This window comes from Condylura cristata, unplaced genomic scaffold (assembly GCF_000260355.1).
Source record: "Condylura cristata isolate star-nosed mole 26May11 unplaced genomic scaffold, ConCri1.0 scaffold00005, whole genome shotgun sequence".
In the NCBI taxonomy this organism is placed as follows: Eukaryota; Metazoa; Chordata; class Mammalia; order Eulipotyphla; family Talpidae; genus Condylura; species Condylura cristata.
The window spans coordinates 59,477,605-59,504,410 of NW_004567106.1; the positions used below are offsets into that span (position 1 = coordinate 59,477,605).

The following is a 26,806-nucleotide window of genomic DNA, read 5'->3' on the forward strand; positions in this document are numbered from 1 at the left end:
GGATGATCTATGCTTTGAAGTGATAAACATTTGAACTGAGACCTGCTTTCTTTTTGTCATTACTTGGTGGAACAATGGGAACCTTCAAATTACCCTTCTTTTGAGAACTAACTTACTCTCTTAGCCCACAATCAAAATGTCCTTGCAATTTTGTTGACTATTTTAAGGAAATGGCCCTTACTTGCACTTGCTTAGCTAGAGGAGTAGGAGTCAGTTACTTGATTTAAAGAGCCTCACTGGTGTCAGAGTATAATGTTTTACAAAGAGACTAAGTTCCTTGGATTCCACACTGAGTGATTTCACACTTTGTTGTGAAACAAAGTGAGGAGGAGTTAAATAGAGTTGTTGATTATCAGATTTAAAGGCTGGTTTCTCCCAATATTACTTTGTTTTATAAATCCCAATGATATCTGAGTGCCCAAACCTTCTATTGTCTTTGGTGTTAAAGAAAAAGAAGTGCAACTCTGAGTCAGATCCCAACCATTGGATCTCTGGGATTTCAGATTGAGCTGCTGCATCTTTGCAGATCCTGGGTTCTCACAGTCGAGGGTCACAGGGTTTTTTCTTTCTCTTTGTCTCTTTTTCTTTGTCTAAATCAAAATTAGAGGAGGGGTTTTTTTTAACCATTTTTAGAACAATAGACCCCTTTATTGTCTACTAATGTTTTCTATAATATTTGTAATTCCTAAGTATACTTATCTGTAATCCTCCAAGTTTATCTTTTATTCTATTCAGTTTTCATTTTGTTTTATCTAGAAAATTCAACATTTGAGGTAATTTCATCTCTGTAGTCAAATTGTCTTCATATAGTGTGGCACATGTAAGAGCTCATCTTGATTCAGTTGAAAATATTCAATTCCTTTTTAAAGTATAAATAATTAGTCTCAAAATTATGCTGTAATTTAACTGGCATCATAACACTATTCAAAAATATTCAACTGTATAAAATAAATTATTATTAGCTCTAAACCTGAGGAAAATATAAATTTTATTATATTTTCATTTTTTATTTGCAGTATTTTTCTGATTCCTTGGAGTAGATTTATCTTTCGGTAAGTCTTCCTTTTGTGATGTACTATTTTTATCTTTCTCTGTATCTTGAGATCCTCAGCCTAAAAATTCAGGAGGCAAAAAGGAGTGCCTATTTGGTATCAAAGTATTGTAATTCAGGTAGAAAACCTAAAGTATGCTCCAGGGAGGGAAAAATTTGAGATATTTGAGGGAGGAAAAGGAGAAGGTGAGGTAAGTGGTTAAAGAAGAGAGTTGATTAGTGTTAACAGGCTTACTAATTTAGTAATTTATTACTGACTTACAACCAATTCTCTGGCAAAAGGTCCATAATCATCAGTTCTTGTGTTCTAGATGACTTCTCAACCACTGTTCACTTGATGGTTTCTTAAAACAATTGCTGTTGGCCAGGTTCAAAGGTCCTTGACCTAGTTTAAGTGAGACAGGTAATGCAATTTCTCTGTAATGGCTGACAGACTCCATTTAAAAAATAACTCCACAAATGTCAGCTTTTTACAAGATATAGATGTTGCAACTGTGGGTGGAAGGTAAGTTTTCCTTTTTAAAAAGTTTATCCTTAATGATAAAAAAAATAGTATAGGTTTTCTTTTATTTTGTAATATTATTAAATCTAGGAGATTAAAAGTTTTAAATAAAAATTTTAAATTTAGAAAAGTTGGGAATTTTTGAAATTTATATATCTATTTACATTATTCATTTTATAATAATATTTACTTCCCCCACCCTTTATCACCTACATTCCTTCCTCCTTCTGATCCCTCTCTGTCCCCTTCCCCTGTATAATCTCTCTGGTTTATAACTGTTTATTTTTGTTTTGTTGTGTTGTGTTATGTACTGTAATAATAATACACTTTTCCCCTCTATGTCTTATTTGGTTCTCTTAAATTCCTCCTATAAGTGAAGCCATTCTTTTTCCTTCTGAGCATAATCTGTTCCAGCTCCATCCATGTGCTGCAAATGGCATGAGTTTATCTTTTTAGATTGCTGAGTAGTATTCCACTGTGTGTGTGTGTGTGTACACTACATTCTCTTGATCCAGTCATCTATATTTGAGTTGTTTCTAGGTTTTACCTATTGTAAATAGTGCTGCAGTAAACAGAGGCAGGAATATATCCTTTTAAATTGATGTTTTTGTGTCCTTGGATATATCCCTAGGAGTGGAATTGCTGGGACATGTGGTAGCTCCATTTTTAGTAGTCTAAGGAATCCCCATACAGCTTTCCATAGTGGTGGTACCAGTTTTCATTCCCACCAGCAATGTAGGAGGGTTCCTTTTGAAAAAAAAATTTTTTTTAAAGATTTATTTATTTATGCATACAGAACTGCTGGGGTACAGGCTATAGGTGCAGGGGCCATGAGAGGATTCACTAGAGACAGAGTGGCGAGCAAAACAGGATGACTGACGAAGTACACTGCTGAGAGGAGCAGCAGGCGAGACAGGAGAGGTCTGCAGTGCCATGTGGATCACCTCCCTGGCCAGGGATCAAACTGGAGCTATAGTGTTTGTGGACAACTTTGTAGTGCTGCACTTTAACCCTTTGTGCCATTAGGGAGGCCCCTGGAAAGTGTTTTTGGAATGTTATTTTGTAACAAGTCAACAATGTATACTTATGTTTTGAATATTCATAGGGACAAGGCAATCTTTGGGATTTAAAAATAACAATTAATTGGATGATAATGAAGTTCTAGAAATTATAAAGTGATATGACTGAAAATAAATGGTAAGAGCATAGAAGTAATGATCAGAAAATGATCAGAAAATACTTTTTTATATATAATATAATAGTTTATGTTTACATCATTTTGTACATTTTATTTTTTCATCTCAATTGTAATCCCCGTGGGTTTCCCATCACCAAGTCTCCCATGTGCCATCACCATAGTCCTGTGCACTTCCCTCTTCGTTTTTGATCCCATTTCCCACTCCACCCCCACAAAATGTCTCTGGTATATGGCTGTTCATTATTCTTATTATCAGAAAATACTTTTTAATGTCCTAAACTATTATCTTTGGCAAATTTTGGAAAACATAAAAAATATAAACACAGATGTCCGTTAGCTCAGTAATGACATCACATATATCATATAGCTTCTGGAAAACTCCACCTTCTACTCCTGAGAAAATGAAAGTGAAGAAGATAAGTTTCTATATTATTATAAAAATACTTTTGACCTTAAAGACCAGGCTGAATAAAAGGTGAAGTTAAAAAATAAGGAACTCTTACTAGTAATGGTAGAGGTTGTGGAAGTTTGCAAGAATGAAGAGAAGACCTTTCCTGACATCCTTTTTCGGGTAAAAGAAATTCATGTCTCCTTCCTCCACAAAGCCTTTGTTTATCACAGATCTCCAGTAACAATTTGGGGACCCCTAGAGGTTGCTAATACCTTTTCTTTTTCTTTTTTTATTTAATAAAGCTTAATGTTTTAAAAATGTACAGTTGGTGGGACCTGCTTATGCATCTTCACCAGCAGCTGGAGCATCTCCACCCTTGGCGTTTCTGGTGTAAATTGCTTGTGCTCTGTGCTTTGAAACTAGTTTCATAAATCCTTTACTAAGGAGCTCTGAAGGGTTGCCCTGGCCAAGGAACCACGAATCTTCAGTTTCTCAGACACTACAGCTGGGGTTAGGAGCTTCTAGTTGGGAACTTCCTTACAGAGTTTGTCATGTGTGGCTTTGTCAAACAAGACTAGGTTACTGAGCATGTCCCAAGCTTTGCCTTTGGACTACTTTTTCATTTTGGCCTTGCCCCCAGATTTGTTCACTGGGTCTTCGTCTTTCTTGCCAGCTTTCCAGCATCTTTTTTCTTCTTAACATCTTCATGAGGTATCGCGAAGTTCAGGGAGCAGGGCTATCACGGCAGATGTCCGACAGATGTCAGACAAAAAGAGCTAATACCTTTTCATAGGATTCATGAGGTTAAAGTCATCTTTGTAATAATATTATCATGTTCCGTGCTTTTTTCATTGTATTGACTCTTGCACTAATAATGCTTAAACAGTTTTAAGTGTGTGGCCAAGCTCAGGGACCCAATTCTTAAGTTCACGTTCTAAAAAGGGTTCCAGCATCCTAAAACAAAGGCAAAGAAAGCAGACTCTTGGTGTGAAAATTTTCTAATTGCTGTTGAGTAGAAAAAGAGAAAAGGAATAATAAATTCCCAGTTAAACTCCAAAAATCACCCATCCCCTTTTAGCTAAATGCCCATCCAAAAAGGCTGAGCTTGAAGTGGGACATCTGAGATGGGAAGGCTTGCCATAAGTCTAAGGTACAAACTTCTAGCAGGTGCCTTAGAAAGAGGTTGGGCACCACAAGAAAGGAGTTAGGCCCAGAAAGAAGGAGAAATGAAATACAAAGTGTACTGTGTGATCCATCTAGAGGTCAAGGTAGTGGCCGCTGTTGTCATTGCCAAAGCACTAAAATCCCAGGAGCAGCCTCTCACATGCCTTATAGCAGTGTTTAATAACTTATAAAATGTCAACCTGAGAGTACAATTTATTTTTATTTAAATGGGAAATCCACATAAAGCACTTCTGCTGCTTGCTGAACTATGATCGTGTTCTTGAGGCAAAGCACTCCTGTATTTTAATTGCTTACTGAGTTAGCCACCCCTTTTTACTTGAAATAACAACTGATAGACAAATCATTGTTACTTATTTAGACTTGGGCATTTGGCAGAATTTTTTTTCCTAAATGATCAAAGTGAACCTGTTAGTTCAATTAAATTGGACAGTATTTGTTGCGAATGATAAGACTCAGGTTTTTGAGTGAGTACTGGATTTTGGAAAATTCAAACTGCCAGCCATGAACTTGACAGCTTCCATTCAAACTGCCTCCATTGTAGACCTCTTTCTTGTGCTCCACACTCACATAGTACCACGTTTTTTACATTGTTGTGATCTCACTATTTAAAAGGACCCCAAAATGAAGTGCTGAAGTGCTGTCTGGTGTTCCTAAACACATACACACAAAAACCATGGTGTGTTTTGTGGATAAAATATGTATATTAGGCAAGCTTTGTTCAGCCCTGAGTTATAATGCTGTTGGCCATAAATTCAGTGCTAATGAGCAAATAATATATATTAAATAAAGTTCTTTACATAAAACAAAGTTATGTACTGGTCATTTGATGAAAATATAACCAGAGACTCACCGCAGCTAACCCTCTTTTTCCCATTGGAGTAGTGCTTCCATGTTGGTTCAGTATGTATGAAAACTTTATAGAACATAACTACTGTAGACAATGAGGATCCATAGTATTTTATTTATTCTTTTCTCCAAGGACTTCAAAGCCATCGTATAGATATTAGTGTATTCATCAACACTTCTAAAAAGTGACTGCTATACAGTGGGTCATAAAAAGGAGGAGGATGGCAGGCAGCACATTTAGTAAGTTTTCTTTAATTTTTAGATTCTAGGGCAATTTTTATTGGGAATGTCTTAAATGTAGGCTATCTTGACCTTGGACATGATAGGATCTGCTTCCTAATCATGTTATACTTGCTTAATTTGCCTTGGAACTTCATAGAATATTCTCTGTTTTACTTTTGTGGAGAAGGTGAAAAGGCAAAGAATTTTGGAAAGCAATTTGAGCTTTTTGGCACAAAAGTGCCAATTAGAGAAAAAATAATTGCAAATATAAGAGCAGTGATGATGTAAGCTGCTGAGTACATAATTGAATGCCCCATGTAGAAAATGGCCACATGAGTGTATATGTTTGTATGTATATATCTGACTTTCCTTAAACCCTGCATCCATCCAGATCTTTGTGTGGACCTGCTTGTTCCTCTTTTATATAATGATATTTTCTAAAATGTGTCCTTTTTGTTTCATTTGTACAGTCATAATGTGGAGATTCAGACTTTAACCAACTTCCAAGTTGTTCTCATTTCTTCCTACTGCCTTCTCTCCTGAATGCATCTTCCCGAAGTATATTTTATTATATCATTCTGAAGAGATATTACGGCCCTACTCAGAGTTTTAGTAGTTGTCAGTTGTCTCTTTTTAAATTACTATAAATTAGTTCTCTCTCCATGCTTAATTCTCCTAAAGCTACCTTACCTCCTCCCAACCCCTTTTTTAATGGATGTTATCTTGTCATTCATTGTTGGTGGGGCTGCTTGTAGTTGTGAATTCCTGATCCTGTTATTATGTATTCTATAAAACTGTGTGCCTCTGTTCCCTGTTTTCCCCCTATAGTGACAGTATAAGATTCTTAATCCTAACTAAGTCAGTTTCTCCACTGGTACACAGGGTCTTGTTCTTATCATCTCAGAGACTTTTCTTCTTGACTTACTCCTGATGCTTTTCAGACTTTGTAACAATAGCAACACAGAATGCACAATTAAATTAGAAACTCAGATAACACTGAATCTTTTAGTCTAAGTTTGTCCTGTGGTATTTGTTAATATATTCTAAACATTATTTGTTATCTGATACTCACATATAACCGGGCATACTGAATTTTATCTGCAACCCTTTTTACCTCTTTCTCTACTTATCACCCCTCTAAACAAATGCTTTTGTGTTGCTGCCCACTCCCCCTCCCCCCCCCACTGGTTCATTTCTTCCAGAGCTCAGTCAGTTCTAATAACCATCTTGTTAAACAAAAGCACACAAACACACATGCAAACACAAACTTTCTTTGACTTGTAATCCTCCTTTCATTATTTCTATGTCTTTGCTGTTTCACAGTTTTTCAACACTTGCATATTCAAACTGCGTCTTCTACTTAGCTTCCCAACTCATTCTGCAGGTTTTCCCTAATCCTGTTTTCACCCCACCACTTCCCCAGGTCACCAAAGACCCATGTTACCAAATCCTAAGAATTATTTTCAGTTGTCATTAAACCCCTTAGCAGTATTTGAAATAGATGCCCTCTCTTCTTGACATAATCCTCCCGCCCCCTGATTTTTTTATTCCAGTGACACCATTCTCTGGTTTTCCTCTTACTTTTCTGGAGGTTCTTACTTCTCTATCCTTTATGGCGGATCTGTCTTGGCTCCTATTTGCTTGCTCCCTTTCCCCTTTACAGTCTCTCTAGGCCATTTTATTAATTCTTATGGTTTTATATGTCTGTATATACATGAAATTTAAATTATAGAAGTGGATGAAATCAATAACTCTCAGTTTTGGTTTCCAGCTTAGACTTTCCTATGAGCTCTACATTTTGTATTCAGTTGCCTATTTCAGTTTCACTTGGATCTCTCATAGAAACGATTTCACAGAGTCGCCATATGACATTTATAAGAACATTCATAGCAACAATACTTTTATAGTCCCCAAAATGAAAATAACCTTCAACAGGAGAGTAGGTTCAATAAATTATGAATATTCATACAATGGAAGACGTTTTGCAATAAAAAATGAGATAGTACTAAGCGCAGCAAACTTGGAAAGTTAGTGATACTAAGTAGGAAAAAAAGCAGACACTTAAGAGTATCTTTTATTATATCTATATCCAGTTTAAAAATGCCAAGCTAATCAGTGGTGATAGGAATCAAGACAGGAATTTCATTGAGGGACACGTGAGTGTGGTGACAGAGAGTACATGAAAGAAGACTGTAGGGTCCTGGTAATGTTCTATTTCCTTATCTAGGGGGTGGTTAAGTAGGTGTGTTGACTTTTGAAATTTTCTCAACCTGTACTTTTTTTGTAGGATAGTTACACTTCGATAAAATGAATTTATTGTAAAAAGGATATAGTGAGAAATCCACTTTCCAAATTTATTTAATGGCATCCACTTTACAAATTTATTTAATGGCATTTTGTGTCATTATTCCCACCTCCTCCTCAAATCTATGATAAACTTATGGATCCTGAATGTAAATCCCATCCAACTTTTATTCTGATTGTTTTCAAGTTAAACTTGACCTCTTTATGAGGACCGTTTTTTTTTTTTTAATTAAAGTTTATTTTTACATCATTTTTCACATTTTTTTTTCATCTCAATTGTAATCCCCACGGGTTTCCCATCACCAAATCACCCCTGTGCCACCACCATAGGAGGACCGTTTTAATAAGGGGGACTTGAACTGTGCAGCAAACCAAACTCTGACCTAAATGGAGCATTCTTAGCTGTGTCAGGGAAATTGAGGGTTTAAGTTCACACTCCAATCCTAGATTCCAGAGGACTTAACAGGGAGTGGAAGGGTGGTTTGGTACATGCTGTAGTGCACTGCAGTCTCCCTGTTGCTTAAGCATTTATCTGATTGACTTAGTGGCCAAGAGTCATCATTTTGTTAAGATGATGCTTCTACTTATGGTCTTGTTAATTCTTACTCATAACTGACTCTCTTATCCTTCCTTTTATCCTCAGGTACCTGCCCTATATTGTATTTATTTTGGACTTTGCTATGAGCTAGCATTCTTTAACGTTTACATTCAGCACACATTTAATGGTTTTTACTGTAGGCAGTTAAAAATGCAGGAGTATGGACCTCCCTGGTGGCGCAGCGTGTTAAAGTGCAGCACTATGAAGCTAGCCACAACTGCTTTAGCACTGGTTCGATCCCACCCAGGGAGGTGATCCACATGGCGTGGCAGACCTCTCCCATCTCACCAGCAGTGTACTTTATCAATCTGCTTTTTCTGCTCCCCACTCTGTTTCTGGTGAATCCTCTCACCGCATCTGCACCTCTGGCCTGTATATACCCCAGTTCTGTATGCCTAAATAAATAAATACTTTTTTTTTAAATGCAGGAATAGGACATATAATCTCCGCCCCACATTGCTTACAGTTCTAGTGTGGAAACAGACAGATGACAATATCAGTACTGACATGCTATGAATGGAGGTCAGTCTGGGGAATTATTCATTAGCTCAAGGATTGATTCTTAACCTAGACCAGGAGTTGGAAATGTGTACTAAAGAAAGTTATACCTAAGCTAAATGGTGAAAGATGTTGTGTTTGTGTGGATGGGGATGTGGGGTAATTCAGAGAGCTGAGGCTCAGCAGCATGCAGAGCCAACGTTGGGAGGGGTTTGGGCACATGCTAAGGAGATGGGTTTTATTTTGAGACACTGGGAAGTTATTGAGGCATTATGAACAAGAAACTTTTTATTTGATTTTTCAATGTGTATAAATCAGTTGCATTTAATGAATCGAAGTAGGTGGACTTATCTGGACCCTTGTCACAGTGTAGTTCCAACATTATTGGTATCAACTGAGTGCAATTTAAAATGTCGACTCTTGGGCTCTATTCCAGACTTAATACATCAGAAACTCTAATTTAACAACATCTCCAAATAATTTGTATGCACATTGAAGCTTAAGAAACATTGATTTAGATAGACACGATGATGGACAGGCCTTAGCTCGTATGAATAAGAAAGAATAGAGATTTCATGGGGTACATGTGCTTCCTGTTTGGAACCCCTTCTCAACTCCTCTTGTCACCACCCAGCAGGTACCCCTACTTATTAACCTGACAGCTTAGATGTCACTTCTCTGATGCTACCTTCCCATTGTGACACATCTGCCATTTAATCTATGACACTCTGTACTTACATTATCATTTTTCACATCTTAATTGTAATTATGTATTTAGTTACCTTTCTCCCTACATTCTAAGCCCTGTGAGGTTCAGGGCTGACTTTCTATACTGCCTGGGAAATGAGAGAAGCCCAGTAAATATTTGTGGTTTAATTGACTAAATTAAAATACATATTTATAGAGGAGAAAATAGATTTGGGTGTGTGTGGGATGTATATCTTATGTTTATTTAGTAAATGTTAAATAATTTTTAATATTAATAGTAAATTCTAAACAGCACTCTCAAGATCTAGGCACAAGTGGTAATTAGCTCAGTAATCCTAAAAGGTAGATATGCTTAATATCTCCATTTTACAGATGAGAAAACAAAGGCTCTTGAGCATAAGTAATTTATAATTTGCTTACGGCTCCGCAGTAAATGGTAACTCAAGATTCAGGTCAGTCTACTAGCTTGGAACAAAATCGTTTCCTGGCCCTATGTTAAAATGCCTGTTGTGTGTTTCTGTGTATTATTTAATCTTTGTAACATAGATGTGAGGAAGATACTGTTACTCTGTTTTGCAGGGGTAGAGGCAAGGGCTCAAAATGTTACATAGTTTACCTGAAGATACACAGCTAGGAAGGGATGAGCTTGCCTTCAAGCCTAGGCCTGTTCTACTCCAAAGCCTTAGTGCACCTAAGAGTGATGGCTCTCTGTTGTGTCTCAAATACCTGTGGAATAGGAATCTTAAGATCACCACGGAGCTGAGGTAGGATGTCTTAACACTTAGGATGTGGGATAAGGGAAAGATTTAACAATTCTAGTTACTGTCATAGCACTGACATTGTAAGTTTCAAGGGGCAAGGGAGATTTAAAGCCCAGCAATTCCAACAAGCCTCATAATTGAGCAGCTGGAACTTTGAACTCACTTGGTTAGGAACATTAGCCTGTGCAATAAAGTGTAATTCAGGTGACTAAGGAGTAGTGCTGCTAATGATCTCAGAGAAACTTGATGGACTAGAAATATTGAATGTCAGATCTGGAAGGAACCTGTTCTAACCTTCCATAGTCCACTCTTTCCCACCTTCCCCTCATTTTATAATAAGGAAACTGAAGAAGAGAGTAATTAGGTGACATGCCAAAGTCTAATAAAACCATTAGGGATAAGCCAGGAATAGAAAATAGGGTAACATTCTTGTATTCTTTGCCCTGCCCTGTGCTTTATGATACTCCAGATTTACTACCTCTTGTTTAAAACTGTCCTACCAATGTAGTTATCCCTTCACTGCTGCCTGGTTCTTTCTGATGCATCCCTAGAAACAGTAATTTCTTGTTTTTCCCTCCAGACCCCTGCGTATACACATCACTCTGGCAAGTCTCTGGCTGGCTCCTTTTAATGATACTACTACTACAAGTCACCAGTGATAGGGACACCACTGACATGTTGATATTCAAGTCATCCTTCTTGGAGTGAAATAAGATTCTTTTGAGCTGTTCACACACTTGGTCAATTGTTAGGAAATATCAGACTGCATGAACAGGTGCAGTTTATGTAACTTGTTTGTTTGTTTTTTTAAGTTGTAAACCTCTCACGTAAATGGAAAGGGTGGTTATTATAATCAATTGCACTAGTCTTAACTCCTGCCCTTCCTGTACTGGTATCTTCTAAGGTGCCTTATGGTAAATGAAATTAGATTTATAAGTAGTACTTACACCTATGACTTATGCTGTCTTAGCTAATAGACCTTCAGTTCCCAAATTTAATAGCTACTGTTTTATTTTAGTTGCAAATCATTAGAGAAAAGTATAGTTAAGCTGCAATTTTCAAATGAAGTCTATGCATTTAAAATGTAGCCTAAAAAACAAAACAAAACAAAACAAAACAAAAAACCAAGCAAACAGAAAACCCCTTACAACTAAGTAAATAACATTTGTTTAGCCTATATTGTATATGTGCTTTCCCTTTTATTTCCAACTCTGCTTTCCTTAAGAGGCATTATCTTCCATGTTATACCCTTTTTTGAGGGCATTCATCGTCCATTTACTTAGTAAATGGTTATGTGGAAAACATCCACAGGAGCACCAATAATCTGGAAATTTGCTGATGGGTTTGAAATGTTTGAAGGGTTGGGCCTGCTCTCACAGTCTTTTGATCTTAATTTACTCTTAAAAGCTTCATTGTGATCCAATCATAGTGGACTATAATTGGAGCAGAGCAAGCAATGGAAAGTGGGTTATATATCCTGGAGAGATAATATTGTAATTAAGAGTTAAAACTGCACGAAGGATACACCACAAATAAATCATAACTACAGTCATTAATATGACTAAGTCCCTATATATATAAATAATGTTCCAATTCCAGTAAAATAGGCATAAGTATATTGCATACATTGATTACGCAAGTTTCCCCCAGAGTATTATAAGGTATATAGACAGCATAAAAAATGCCTGAGCATTACATAAACCCTTACTATTTGCCAAACAGTGCAGCCAATTCAAAGTTGGCTAAGCCCCCAAAAGCCTGGAGTCCACCTCGGGTAACATATGTGCACATTAACTATATGAGAAAGAGTGAAAATAGTGATATGAGCAAAGACCACTATTAGGGGAAAGGGAAATAGATTCTTTTGGTCAGGTCCTGAGAGAACCGTCATTTGAACTGAACATTGAAGAATTTGAATAAGTAAAATGATGGAAGAGAAGGCAACTGAGTGCATTTCTGTTTGGGAAAATAGCTTAGGCACGGACACTAAGATGGGAAAGGACACACGTAGTAATGTCGTGAGTACGAGCTACCAGTTACTAGGTGCTTCATGCACAAGGTATTTTTTTTTTTAATTCCAGTGTCAATCGGATGTGGCCTTTATATTTCCACTGTACAGATTAGAAATTGGAGGGAGAGTTTAACTAAGTGGCAGAGCCAGGACACTAGCCCAGGTCTGCTTTGTTCCCAAACCAGGGTGGCTAGCTCCTGTGCTGTACAATTGCACACTCAGGAGATAGTAGGTCATAAAATGTACCTGAGAACAGAGGGTGTATCATAGAGATAGGTAATTGAGGATCCTCCTGGAAAGGATTTTAAAGGATTTTTAGGAGGCAGTAAAAATGAAAAAGGGATAGGTGAGAGGAAGGATAGGTGGAAGGCCACAGCAGGATTGATGCTGGGACTTAAAAACACTATGCACGAAGCACCTAATAATGGTAGCTCTTACTTCCAACATTACTATGTGTGTCCTCTCCATCTTAGTTGACGGTGCAGGAGGGAACAGGAAGAAATTAAAGATGACTGTGATTTTGTATCTGGTGGCCTACAGGAACAGTGGTAGTAAGGAGAGAAGTAAGGAGAGAAATTGTTGGCAGAGGAGGGAAAAGGAGAGATGGAACAATAATTTTGATTGTAGATATATTTAAAACACATGGAAATACCATAGGAAATTTAATGAGCAGGTGTAACTTTGCATTTTATTAAGAAGTTTAGACAAAGGGAAGACCAGAAGACACTAATGAGGTTGCTGAGAACTACGGCTTTATCAGAATTGACACCCTGACCTCAGATAGCCTTGTCTGTCTCTCCTACATCTCATCAACCTTCTGTATTTTGCCATTTTTCAAATTGCATCATTCCACAGCTGCTCATTCACCACAACTTCTTTACTTCCACTTCTGCTGTTCCTTCTTGTTGTGTTTGATCCCCACCTGCCCTGTGACCTCTAATCCTTCCATTGCTCTGTTTTCATCTGGTCCAACAATTCCCTTCTATTTTCCCTTGCCTTTATCACTTGTCTAGATCTCTTAGTCATTAGAATAGTCCTCAATGACATCCCTTCCTCCTTCATTCCTCATCTAAGGGACTGCTCTCTCTCTCTCTCTCTTTTTAAAGATTTATTTATTTGTGCATACAGAACTGGGGTACAGGCCAGAGGCTCCGGGGCAGCGAGAGGCTTCACCAGAGACAGAGTGGGGAACAGAACAGGCCGATCAACGAAGTACACTGGTGAGGGGAGCAGCGGGCGGTTCAGGAGAGGTCTGCCACGTCATGTGGGTCATCTCCGGGGTGGGATCGAACTCATGCGGAAGTGGCTTTAGCTTCTCAGTGCTGTGCTTTAACCCGCTGCACCACCAGGGAGGGCCGGGACTGCTCTCTTAACCAGTAGTGGCCCTGGAGGCCAAAGAATCTTCAATCCTAATAATATGATTATCAGTCTCAGAGAAAGTATATTCTGCAGTGGAACTGAACACTGTAGTAGAGTCCCTGGTGCTTAAAGAAGACCAAAGCAAACATGTTAGTGGGCTTATTACTTTGTGCCTGAAATCGCTGGCACTTTTAGTGGATAATATATTCTAAGAATGACCTAAGTGGGTAAAATAGGTGCACCATTTTTCTAGTTTTCCTTATTTCCAGTCTCCCAAAGTGTGCAGAGAGAAGGTTGCTGCCATAGAAACATAAGGAGGAACGTAAAGAGGAAATGGCTTCCAACGTTCTTTAAGATTATAGTAGCGTATAGACTGTGTTGACATCCATCCTGTTTCTTCCTGAAACCAGACCTGTGACTTTGGGGCTGAAAAGGCTCAGCAGTCTTGACTGGAAACCCTGACTCCCTCCTAATCAGAGAAGTAGCAAGTTTACAATCTGCTTTGTGTTGTTTCTGCTGCCGATGGTGCTTAAGAGTTTCATGTATATAAGCACAGGGAGCCAGTAGAGGGAGTTGTGGTCCCATAACTTTTTTTGGAGCTTCTAATAAGTATTTTACAAAAGATCTTCTCTGCCTCCATCCGAATCTCCTATGCAATAAGAATTTCAGTTGAGATACTCCTGAGTTCATGCCAGACCCCGAGTGTGAGCAGATGGAAAGCTTCTGTATAGCTGTTTAAACTTGACAGCCATAAGGAACTCTTGATTTCAAGGAAACGCCTGTTTACTGTACTGATCCAAATCAAGCAACTCTTGAGAAATGGGAGTGCCTTCTTGACCTCTATCCTTATTGATCTTGGTATCAGCACCTCCAGTGACGTGTCCTAAGGGGCGGGAGAAAATTACCGAGTACCTTACACACAGGCAAAGGGAGAGGCAGACTGTTGCTGTAGAAAGTCCCCACTGGGAAGCTGAGGGTAGAGTGTCTGAGTAGCCCTAAACAGGGAGTGCCCTGTACGAAGTTCTGTGTCTGAGTGCAGAACCTAACGTCAGCTGTGATTTTGAATTGGAAGCAGAGGTTCGAAGCTGGCCAGTAAGGGACTGGTCAGGCATTTGGCTAATGATCTTGACTTGAATAGGAGTTCTCTGTGAAAGGGGATGCAAGACATTGCGAACTTCTGAATCACTAGGTCTGGTTCTGTTTTGGGGCACTCAGAAAAACCTGGTATTTTCCAAGCCAGCTTTTCCTTTTGCTTCAAGATAAAATATTACCCAAGGCTGCACTATGGAGAAGTGGGATGGTAACGAGGGCACCTCAGCTTTTCACGTGCCTGAATGGATGGTGAGTTGTTTGGTTGCTCTGCTTTTCCTGTTTTTTGATAACAAGGCAGTCATTTGTGACATAGATCCCTGGTAGTGAGAAGTCTCTCCTAGGAACTGTAGCTGGAAACACCGTTGTTGCTCTAATTTCTAATTAGTTTCTATGTCCTGGATCACCTCTGTTCCTTAGTTACAAATGAAACTCGGGAATGTCTGAGAGCTGCCTAGTTGTCTGTGCTGGGTGGAGACTCCCTGCTGCTAGTGGTGTACTGCTTTGGATTCTTTTTGCAAGCTGATGCTTACTTTATTTCTCATGGGGGAAAATAAAGAGAATAGTGAGAAAAATGGTACTCTCTCAAGTCTCTAAAAAAGATTTGAAACATTCCTCCACTACCTGCCCATATTTTTTCCCTCCAGTCAAAACATTTCCCCCAACTGTTCCTTTAGACATATGTATTTTCTGAAAGGCAAGAACTATAGTTCTCTTGATACCACTACAAAATGTCATATTTGTCTAATAAATAGCTTTAATAATGACTTATTTCTTCATAAGAACTAACACATAAAACCTATTATTTTAGATCTAGTTTGAATTTTGATTTTAAAATAGCAACCATCTTTATGTTCCTAGATGCAGCTAAATTTCTTACATTCTATATCTGTTTGTGTTATGTGTAATACATAATATGTAATGTTGATAATATAGTATGTATTATCTAACCAGTTTCCCATAGGGAAATTGAGAGAGATTTTCCTATGATAACTGGTTAGATTATATACAATATATTCCAAGTTCTTTTCAGTGTTTATGAAATTGTGGGCATAATGGGAAAAAAACAGAAACTAAGTAGATGGTAGGCATAGCAAAAACCCAGCTGAGGGGCCTGACGTTCAACTTTCATCCCAACTATTGTTTGTGATTTTGAGGTCACTGCTGTTGTTCTTGACATTATTTCATTGACAACATTAAAATATTTGATATGAAGAAATTAAATCTATGCAGAGATTTACTTCCATTAATGTAGTGTTCTAGAATTAATGGATTGACTTAATAATTGTAGTTGGGTTTTTATTTTGTTTTTCAACCTCCAGTCAACCAATAATAGCAGGAGGAGAGGGTTTTCTGGCTTTCTTAGGGGAGGAACTCACATTAAGATACTAAATTTTGCTACTTCTTAAAGGGATATCACAGAAGCCCATGGAACATTAGCATGTTAACTAAGAATCCATAGAAGTTTTATAGTAACTATTATTGTTGTAAGAAATAGTTCTCACTGTCTACCTGCTAAGCACATCTTCTTAAGAAGAGTCCCTGTGATCTTTTACAAACTACATACCTTTTTGTTTATGTGAACAAGAAAAACTGTCCTAAAGGAATTAGTGTTGCAATTACTTAAGGGACATGACCTACAATTTGCAGTTTTTAGAAAACATTCTTTGATAAAGCATAGTTCTGCTTTGCTTTAAAATGGCATCTCTCTTAGTGACTTTTAAGGAAATGACCTTTGGATTGGTGGATTATTTAACAACAATGAGAGAGAGAGAGAGTGTGTGTGGGGGGGGTTTGGAGGTGGGGATAGGTTTCAATAACTCCTTTTTCTCATCTATCTTTTCCTTGTCAAAAACAAACCTACACGTAAGTCATTAACTTCTGACCTGGTCTGGAAGTACTTTGTTATGTTGCCACCCATATCACTTAGCCAATAAAGTAAGCTACTGAACACCCTCCAGTGATTTTCCTATAGGTTCCAGCTCTTACCATGAAATAGTAGAATGCCTTTAATCTCTAAGAGAAAATCATGGAGCCAACTCCCACACACTAGGCCAAAATTTCGACTTTGTTGAAATTGTTAAAGAAAGCTTTAACAAATGTCTGACTCATGTTCTCATTTACATGTTAATATAATGAAATTTCCACTGAAACTTCTGACTTCTGAAGGAAATATGAGAAGGTTCTCAAACTTTCTTTTGGGAGGGAACTTTATTAGAGAAGGTATATTCTGACACCTCCCATTTTGTTAACTAGCAGCAAAAAGGGACTGTATGCCCCTGAGAAAATAAACTTGGACCACACACACCAAAGACAGCAGCTGACAGTGCTCACATCTGATTCTTGGCAGGGAAGTAAGCCAGAATGGAGTTTGAAGAACCCCACGCTCAGGACTGACTTGATGGACCTTCAAGTTAACTCTCCATCAGTCTCTGGAAACTTCTGCTGAGTCTGTGCTCCTCAGCTATTTTCATGTAAAGGATTTTCTTATCCTGTTCAAGACAGTTGTACATCTTGGGAACACATCTTTTCAAAAGATTGTTCTTATTAATGTGTTTTTACTTCCACTGAAAAATATTTTAGGCCTTAATGGTAGATGAAATGCCCCTTCTTATGTGGTCAGGGGAGATCAACAGTCACCTTTTTAAAGGTTTCTACATTTTAGTGTTTTCTCCTCCCATCTAAGCTCTTTTCCATAGGAAATTTTATTGATACTCTTTTTTTTTTTAAAGTTATTTTTGCATAGAAGAACTACGGCATATGCCAGAGGTACAGGGATGAGAGGATTCACCAGAGACAGCTTGGGGAGCAGAACAGGTGGATCTACTGAAATACACTGCTGAGGGGAGCAGTAGGCAAGACAGGAGAGATCTGCTGCGCTTTGTGGGTCAGCTCCCTGGCTAGGGATTGAACTCAGTTTGCCTCAGTGTGGCCAGTGAGGTGGGGCATTGAGAACCCTTAGACCACCAGGGAGGCCCCGATTGACTTTCTTAAGAACCTACTGGATAGTCAGTTTTCTTCCAGCTAGAAGTAACCCTTTTTATAGGTGAAGAATTTGTCGTAGCAGCTCATTTGACTGGAAAAGGAGATAGGTGTCTAAGAATGCTTGAGCCATATCTACTTAGAAGTGAGACACAAACCTTTAAGGTGTCAGGTAATTGATGGTATAGGTAGCTTGACTGTAACTCTGTGTCAGGATTGATACTTAAGCAGAGACCCACTGCAGAAACTGATGAAAACTGTGGCCCCTCATTCCAGAAATACATATACATACACAAAATTTCGCATTCTATTTTAGGGAGTTCTTGATGTTCATGGACTCCTAAATGAAGAACTTTGGTCCCAACAGAATAGAAATGTTATTATTTTAGACATGTGTTTTACTATATAGACTTCAAAATCCTCTCATATACTAATTCTCAGCACATATTTGAAATAGGTAGAAGAGATCATTGTTTCCCTTTTACAATTGAGGATTACAGGTGTTAAGTAATGTAGAAGTTAAAGGTAGACACAGAGAGAACTTCTGTCATTATTCTTTGTAACACTACTTTATGTTCAGTAAGTACACTCTTGAAGTCCACAATAGGTTCTTGGAAACTGCAACTTTAAAAGCAAAACAGCCGATTACAAGTAATTTTATTTTGTTCAATGTGGGCCAGGATTTTTTTTTTACCCCCAAAAGATAACACATAAAATGACATTGAAGTAATGTTATCCAGAGACTGCAGTATTTAAAATTAATTGGTTTCTCTTGGCCAGATCCTCTTAAGGATGAATAGATTTTTCTATCCGCCTGGTGAAAACCGTTTTTCTTAATGTGTTGACCATGTATTAAGAGTCTTAACTTTTAGAAATCAGAATTACACCCAGTGCTCCATTTTTTAATTTATTTATTTTTAAAGATTTATTTATTTATTCATACACAACTGGGGTACAGGCCAGAGATGCTGAGGGTGAGAGGATTCACCAGAGACAGAGCAGGGAGCAGAACAGGCAGATCGACGAAGTACACTGCTGAGGGGAGCAGCGGGCGGGTCAGGAGAGGTCTGCCACACCATGTGGATCTCCTCCCTGGCAGGCGGGGACCTAACTCATGAGGAAGTGGCTTAAGCTTTTTAGTGCTGTGCTTTAACCCGCTGTGCCACCAGGGAGGGCCCGCTCCATATTTTTATAAAGAAAGTTTCACCCTGTTGTCTTCTGACTTTTCAGATAAACTTTCCTTTCCTGCCCATGAATGTGCGTCTCATGTGTGTCTCATGGTTGTAGTCATAGACAGGATAAATTGTTGGCTAAGGAAAGAGTGAGGAGAATTCGGGCTGCTTGAGTCTTACTTGTATAAAGTGTTTTCCCAGTGCTTTCCGCAGACCAGCTCAGCATTGCCTGGGAGCTTGTGAGAACTGCCAAACTCTGGGTCACATTGAAGTTACTAAGTCAGAAAATTGGGGCTGGAGGTGGGGGAGAAGTAAGACTCAGCAGTGTGTTTTAGTAAGCCTTGCAGGTGATTTTAATGCATGGTAGTTTAAGAACTGCTTTGTTAGGTAACCTTGTTAAGTGGTAAGACTTTTCCTGTCAAGAATAGTTTCCTAAAGGTAGCTTCTGATTGTATTTGGTCTAGATCTTGGGCTCCTGTGACTCAGCTTTAGTGGCTTTAGCCATTGGACCAAGAAGTTCCTCTTCATCTGAGTGGGGAAAGTTAAGAAACTAGCTGAGAGGATACTAAGGTGAATGTCCTTGGATAGGAAGAGAGGAAGTTTATAGAGTTTCATGAGGCAAGCAGAGAAATACTGATGTTTCATTTCCTGAAATTGTGAGTAAGGAATCAGGGTTTTCCTAGGTGATGAAGAACATCAGTATTTGAGTTCAGTTGATTTCTGTTTCAATTTATGGTGGTGGCATTGGACAAAATTGCCAATTAAAAAGCTGTTAAGAGTTCTACTTCTTATATGATTAGCAGTTTCAGAATTAAAGTTTCTCAGGGCCCAAGATCATCTGGAATGATGCCATTTCCGAGACCAGTCTGGTAAGAAAGTAAACTTTAAAAGTGTTTTTTAATTAAGTAAATGTAAAGCTGAGTTAAGAAAAATAAGGTGAGCTGAGGCACCTGGGAGTAGGACCAGGGGAATTTCTGGTCTTCTGATGTATTGTGATATAGTCTTTATGTTTATGTACATAACAAATACAGGCCTTCATTCACTTCTATCACTTACTTGCTGGGTAAGTGTGTAATTTGTTCAAGCAAATCACTTGTTTTCTCAGATGCACTCTCCCAATTTGTCAAATGGGGATTATAAGGAGAAGGGAAGAACATACAGAACTATGGTAATACTGCCTACTTCTTAAGATTCTTATGTAGATTAAGATATAACATATATACACAGGGTTGTGCAACCTTATTGTTCTTCTAGAAGCCTTTTCTCTCAAAATAAAGATTAGTGTTTTTTTAAAAATCTACCAGTTTATGTTCTTTCTTATGTTCAACAGGCAGTCTTCGTTTTTTTCGGAAGAATTCAATCACATTCCCATTCCTATCTTAGTTGAATGTAGCTTCCCTGAGCCCCTTGCTGAAATCAGCAAATAATGTCATTCTTTGTCCTTCTGATTCCTTGTTTGGTATAATCAAGGTCATTGTAATTCTGGGGACTCAGAGGCAATAGGAGTCTTCCTTTTGTGGTATCAACCTAAAATTCAGAGGGCAATTAAAGAGCAAAACATTTATTTCAGATCAAAGAACTGCAGTTTAGGATACACAAGTGCAAGTAGAAAACCTAAAATGTGCCTCAAGGAGGGAGAGTTTTTATGGGTGGAAAAGAGGAATATAAGTGGTTAAAGAGAAGAGTTAATTAGTGTTAATAGGCTTAAGCTACTCTTGGCCATACATAATTGGTTACTGCTTCTCTAGAAAAGATGAAAAAGGAACTGATTGATTTGCTAAGTCTCAAATCAGCCTCAAACAATTGTTGTTGGCATCTAAAAACAATTGTTTTGGGCCCCAGTCCAAAGGTCTTTGACCCAATCAGAGGAGACGGGGATGTACTTTTTCTGTACTGGCTCCCTGGCTGCATTTCAAAATGGCTTCACAGAAGTCAACTTTTTACAGTAGTCACGACACCTTCTGCAAAACATACACTTTTTCAAAAAAGCAGAATCACTCATCCCCGAATAAGCACCAATCCTGAGATGGGACCAAATGCCAAAACCTGAATTAAAGAGATACAAATCTAGTGGAATGCACTGGACTGAGAAAGTCGATTTCCTTGGTGACAGGGCTGACCCCAGTCTGACTAAGGCAAGGACAGGGTGTCGGGTAGCGACTGCCTGAGCACCATTCATTTCTTTACTTCCTGTCTTAATAAGTTCCCTCATTGTTTTAGCGAGTCTATATAGTTAATTTTTTCTAATGAGACTAGGTTAACTAAAATCATCTGACATGGAAAAGGAGGAGGTAAGGTTAAAAAGGAACCTAATTAGCAAGTTAATTATAGCTGGCAAAAAGTGCACTGGTTATATAAATAAGCTATTGTTACATGCATGCATGTTCAGCTTTGTCAGGGGACTTGTTAAAGTTTAGAGGTCAGAGGATCTGTGTAATTAGGTGTTTAGGGAAAAGAATGAAATAAAAGCAAAACAGCCACCAGAATTAGGAATGGCTGATGAGCCACTAACCAAAATGCCTTATTAAATTGAGCTCCACTGCTGGAGGGGTTGTTGGAACTGCTTCAGGGATCCCTGGGAAGGGTAACACCCCGCCTGCCTGCGCCACCAAAAAAAAAAAAAAAAGGTAGCTAGCTGGAACCAGAGCCAACAGAATTGCTGATGAGGAACGTTTAAAGGCCTAGCCACAAGGGTCCCTGGACCGAAGAGGTGGCATAGAGCTGGCAATGTCACTATGCTGAGCAGTAAGAAGAAATACATTGTCAATAGCAATTCTGGGATTAAGGCCCAGGTGAGGCTGAACTTTTACTTATCAGACTTGCTGCTGCTGTAGCCATTATTGTAGGAGCTCAGCTGCTTTTCTCCTCCTTTCCTGCTTTCATCCTTCCTGCGTCAGGTGAGCTGCCCCTCTCTTAACAGTGTTTCCCTCCCGTGCCTTGGTGCCTGCTGAATCTGGACTGTACTCTCTGAAATGGCAAAGGAGAGTTACCTTGAAGAACCCTTTGATTTCAGAGGTAGTAAAATTCGGGGTAGAACCTACCAGGGGACCATAACTGGGGTGGGTCGATTACTGTATCACAAGGTGGACTGTTGAGTGAAGAATGTAATGTTGCAGTATGGGGGTAAGGTAATGGGGAGGAATGGGGGTGAGGTACCAGGGATGTTGTGGTTATCGGTCAAAGATAAAGATTTATTTCTTGGGAATTTGTGTAACTTATATATAAAAAGTAAGTAGTCTGTCGGATCATCTTGTGTCTTAAAAAGAAACTTGAATTCAGAGTCTGAGTAAACAAGGGCTAGACCCCTACGCCTCTGAGTGGAGAAAGTCTACATAGCCTAGTCTCAGTGGTGCCAGGAGACAGCTTAAACTTGGCGTTGGTGGGAGGAATTACTGTGAATGGAGAAGACTTTTAGCTAGAACTTAGCTGAGGGCAACTGTTTGGAGATGATGATGATACAGATAAATGGCACTCAGATGCAGTGTTCCTGGGATAAATGGGTATAGATCCTACACATCTAGAGTATAGTGAGTGGCCCCCTCTAGTGGTATGTGAGTGGGTGGGGGTTGTTTCTCTGAGGCAGGGGTTATGTTACTCTTTTTTAAAAAGAGGCACTGCTGAAGTTAGTGACTCATCATGGCCTTTGGAAGTCAGCTACTCCTTTTCCCACATGGACCTCAAAAAAGAATAAAGGCCTATCATTGTCTTCAGGGTTGGTGAAATGGAAGCCAGAGGTTTGAGCTATCCTCTTATCTTTCTCACCCACCTTCTTCCTTCCCAGTCTTTTTACTCATACAAATTTTCTTAACTTTATACTTGTCTTTTTTACCACATTTACTTAATATTCAACCAAATATAGACAGTGAAGATAGACTAAACTTACATATTCATTGTAGTATTGCTACTGTGTGTCAAGCATTTGTGCCTGAAGATATAAGGGTATAAGGTACACAGCCCCTGCCCTTAGGAAGCCTTTAGTTTTACAGGATACAAATAGGTAGGCGGATAGTTATATTCAGTATGGTAAGTGCTATAGTAAGAGCAGTACATAGACGTTCATATACATCCCATCGGGATGCAGAGAACGGTCCTACTATCTATTTGGACTAAACTGCTACTTTAGCAAGTTGACAACTGTGATTTTTCATTTTGAATTTATAGTTTGCAAACTATAAAATACTACACAGATTAGTATTGGTCCCTTTCCTTAGTACTCAAATGACTGAACCGTTCCCTCTAACTGCATAAACTGTACCCCACAATTGCCATGTTCGTTCTGGTTTGCTGTTTTAATCTGCCCTTTATCAGGAAGGCAGAATCAGTGTCAGGCTTCTGGTCCTCCTGCCTCTATGTCATCTTAGCTCCAGAATAATCTAAGCAGTTACGCATATATCCAGTTAGAGAAAAAGTTATTTGTTGAATAAATGATGTGAGCTTTGACTTGTAAAGTATTATAAGTGTCAGTTGGAACCTCCAAAGCAGGAGAAAGAGAATGGCAAGAAAGTCTTTATCAGATATTGTCAAAAATGCAACCTCCAGAGTTGAGGTAAAATAGTCCAATCATTTGTTCTTTTTACATTTGTTATAGTGAATGAATGAATGATCTCATTGGGTACTTATGATAACAAACATTAAATATAGTAATGTTTACTATATTTACTAATATTGAAGAGTCAATACATTTTAGAAAGACTTTAACAACTAGAGTGACTACCTGCAAGAGTTTCAAGCACACTGAACTCTAAGGGAGGGAGTAAGGATGGGCTTAGTCACTTTCCTTCTGTACTTCACAGATCACACACATTGTTTCACTTAACAGTCTCCAAAACTTGTGAGGTAAACACAAGTTTTTTTTGTGATATTTATGAGAAAATGAGACAAACATCTCGACCAATATTACAAGGTTAAAGAGTGGGATAGGTAAGATTTAAATGCAATTCTGGGAATCCTGTTTTTTTCATTTACCATACCACTTCTTGAGAATCTCAAAACATGAAAGCAAGTAACTTTACCTTGCTGTATCGTAGTTTTTGCATATAGCTTATGACTATTAGAATAGTCTCAAAGATTCTTTCCAGCTTTAATTTTCGGTGAAACTATAGGATTTCTAAATATGGCTCAACTTTCTAAAAATTTATTTTAACTAGAACATCCTATTCTCTCTCTATTTTTTTGTGAGAAGCTTATAGTTAGAGAGTAGGTGAAAGGTTTAAATTTTATAAAAAATCATTCTTCTCCACAAAGAGATTTAATGTTTTAAATATGGATTGTTAAAATCAGATCAACTGGAATGAGGTAAGGTCCTATAAAGTAAGCCTGGAATTGCTGTCTCAAAATAGAGGTTCCTTTCCTTTATATGATTAGAGTTCTTTTTCTTAGCAGATCCAATTTGCTGACCAGAAGCAAGAATTCAACAAACGTCCTACCAAAATTGGTCGTCGCTCTCTGTCTCGTTCCATCTCTCAGTCATCTACTGACAGCTACAGCTCAGGTGAGTACCAAGCTGCTGTGGACCCGTCCATATCAACAAACACTCCTGTCTATCCAGGGCAGTTAAGCATGATCAAACCTACGGTTTGGCATTAACACTTTGACTCTCAGTTAAAATTTAGATCAAAATTTTGGATGAAATTGTTGGATTCCTCTTGGGGGTTCAGAGTGGAACTTAATAGAAGCCTCATTTTCCAATAAAGGCAAAAGGTAATTAAGGAAACTGAGGTCTGATTTATTCAGAGAGTGAGAATGTACAGCTCACTACTGACTTTAATGTAATAGCTTATGAAAAGACATGTTTTTCCTGATCTTTGAAAATAAAAGAGGGGTGTCTCCCTGGTGGCCTAGAGGTTAAGTCGCAGTGCTATCACTGTGATAGCCCAGCAAGATGGCCTGAGTTCGAACTCTGGTCAGGGAGCTGACACAGCAGACCTCTACTGCCTTTCCTGCACTCCCCTTAGCAATGTATTTCAGTAAAATGCCTGTTCTGCTCCCCATTCTATCTCTGGTGAATCCTCTGGCCTGCACCCCAGTTCTTGCACCTCTGGCCTGCACCCCAGTTCTTCAGTGCAAAAATAAATACAATCTTAAACAAAAAAAAGAGGGATTCCCCATTTCTCCACGTCATATTTGCAAATTATTAGGGAATCTTTATTGCCCTCAAGAAACAATGAAAACACTGTAGTTAGTTCAACAAGTGAACTCTTGCCTACTCTTTTAAGTGGTGACATTGTATTGCTTTGCAGTGGCATTATTTCAAATATAGGGGCCATCGGGTTGGGTTATCATTTAATGCCGAAGGCACTATTACCGGACAGGACCTCGGGAAGACACTGGCCATTTAGGCAGCTGTGCCCCTGGCGCGTGAGACCTAAGGTGGAGCTGTTTTATTTTGCTCTTGTGTTAGAATGTGTAGGAAGCTCAGTGTTTTACCCTAGTTATCTCTTCAGATTATAAATACTAATATTAGAAAATTTTCATCATGAAATTTTATTTGTTCTTCACACAAAAAGGAAAGTAGTACTTGATATGTAAAATTGTAAAAAACTATTTGTGTAGCTATAACTTAAATTGGGTAGATTGCTATTTATATCTTTCATACATAAAATTCATTTTGTATTTTTATATTACTCCTTTTACTTTTCCCCACAGTAATCATGTAAAGCACATGACATAAATCCCTAAAGTTACCTAATTTTGTGCCTATTTTATTCTCCTGTAATAGGCAGTATTGAAAATCCATGAACCTTTAATATAACTGGAAATCATAATTGTGAAAATGTGAACTGTAAAACAGTGTATAATATTTTAGATTATGAGTTGGGCCTGTTAGCTAAAGATTGATACTAAATAATAACAATACTCGATTTTAACTTCAGCTTAAGCTTTCCCCACACGCTACATTCACATTTCCAACTGTTTCTCTGCATTTCCTACAGAGATAACCAATACCTGCCTTCCCATCAAACCCCCATATATAGGGAGTATTCTTACAAGATACCTTTTTACCTAGAACAAAGTGATTGATACCCTGGTTTCAAATTGAACACATAATTGCCAGGTATTACTCATTGGTGAGTAATAGTGACTGATGTCACCTTGGAAAACTTGGACCTTTTAGGTTGAACTATATGAAGTTGCCATTTTTATTGTCAAGAATTATCAGCCTCATATACCCACTTATGAATATTAATTTCAGGCACAGGAATTCAAAACATCCTAGAGATAGAAAATAACTCAAAGATCGCTAACTTTCCCACTGGATGCTGGACTTGCTTTAGTGACATTCTTAACAAGCAGTCATCTGGGTTTTGGGGAGCATTTTAAGCCATAGGGTTATCTTTGCTTTATCCAATTATTTAACTCCTGCTATTGTTTTATACAATCTCTGGAATTTACAGATTCTACTGAGAAATAAAAATTTTATTTAAAAGTAAAATTGCCATTTTCCATTGGCTGGTTTTTGGGGTATCTGACTGTGCAAGTTATCCTCATCTGGATATATGTCAAATTAAGTATTTTTTAAAAATATAATCATCCCAATACAGTCTCTACTAATGTATAAGGAAAGTTATTTTCATAAACTCAGTGCTTTTAAAATGAATCCTAAGATTATATTTGATTCTTTCACACTGTTAGCTCATTGGGGTTTGTTTTTTTGGTGTTTTTTCATATGAATAGTTTTAAAACCTTTTAAACAAACTGAATGGAGACACCTACTGCCATGATTCTTATGGTGAAATTTAGGAAGGACTTAATTTCCAGATTTTGATCCATGTGTGATTTTTTTTTGTATTTTTTTTATTACAAAGTTTATTTTTACATCATTTTGCACATTTTTTTTTTCCATCTCGATTGTAATCCCCGCGGGTTTCCCATCACCAAATCACCCCTGTGCCACCCGCATAGTCCCGTGCATTTCCCTCCCTTCCCCCC

At 38.2% G+C, this 26,806-nt stretch overlaps 1 protein-coding gene across 2 annotated transcripts in view; it reads left to right on the top strand.

Moving 5' to 3' along the window:
• Positions 1-14,959: 14,959 nt before the first annotated feature.
• Positions 14,960-26,806, top strand: part of AHCYL2 (adenosylhomocysteinase-like 2) — a 49,076-nt gene continuing 37,229 nt past the window's right edge. Inside the window, exons 1-2 of one of the 2 annotated variants that reach the window (XM_012720950.1) lie at positions 14,960-14,975; positions 24,257-24,368. In XM_012720950.1, coding sequence (XP_012576404.1) covers positions 14,973-14,975; positions 24,257-24,368 — 115 coding nt within the window. In that variant the 5' untranslated portion in view covers positions 14,960-14,972. Of the gene's footprint in view, positions 14,976-21,527; positions 21,670-24,256; positions 24,369-26,806 lie in introns of those variants that run through there. The other variant, XM_004677033.2, reaches the window with a different exon arrangement.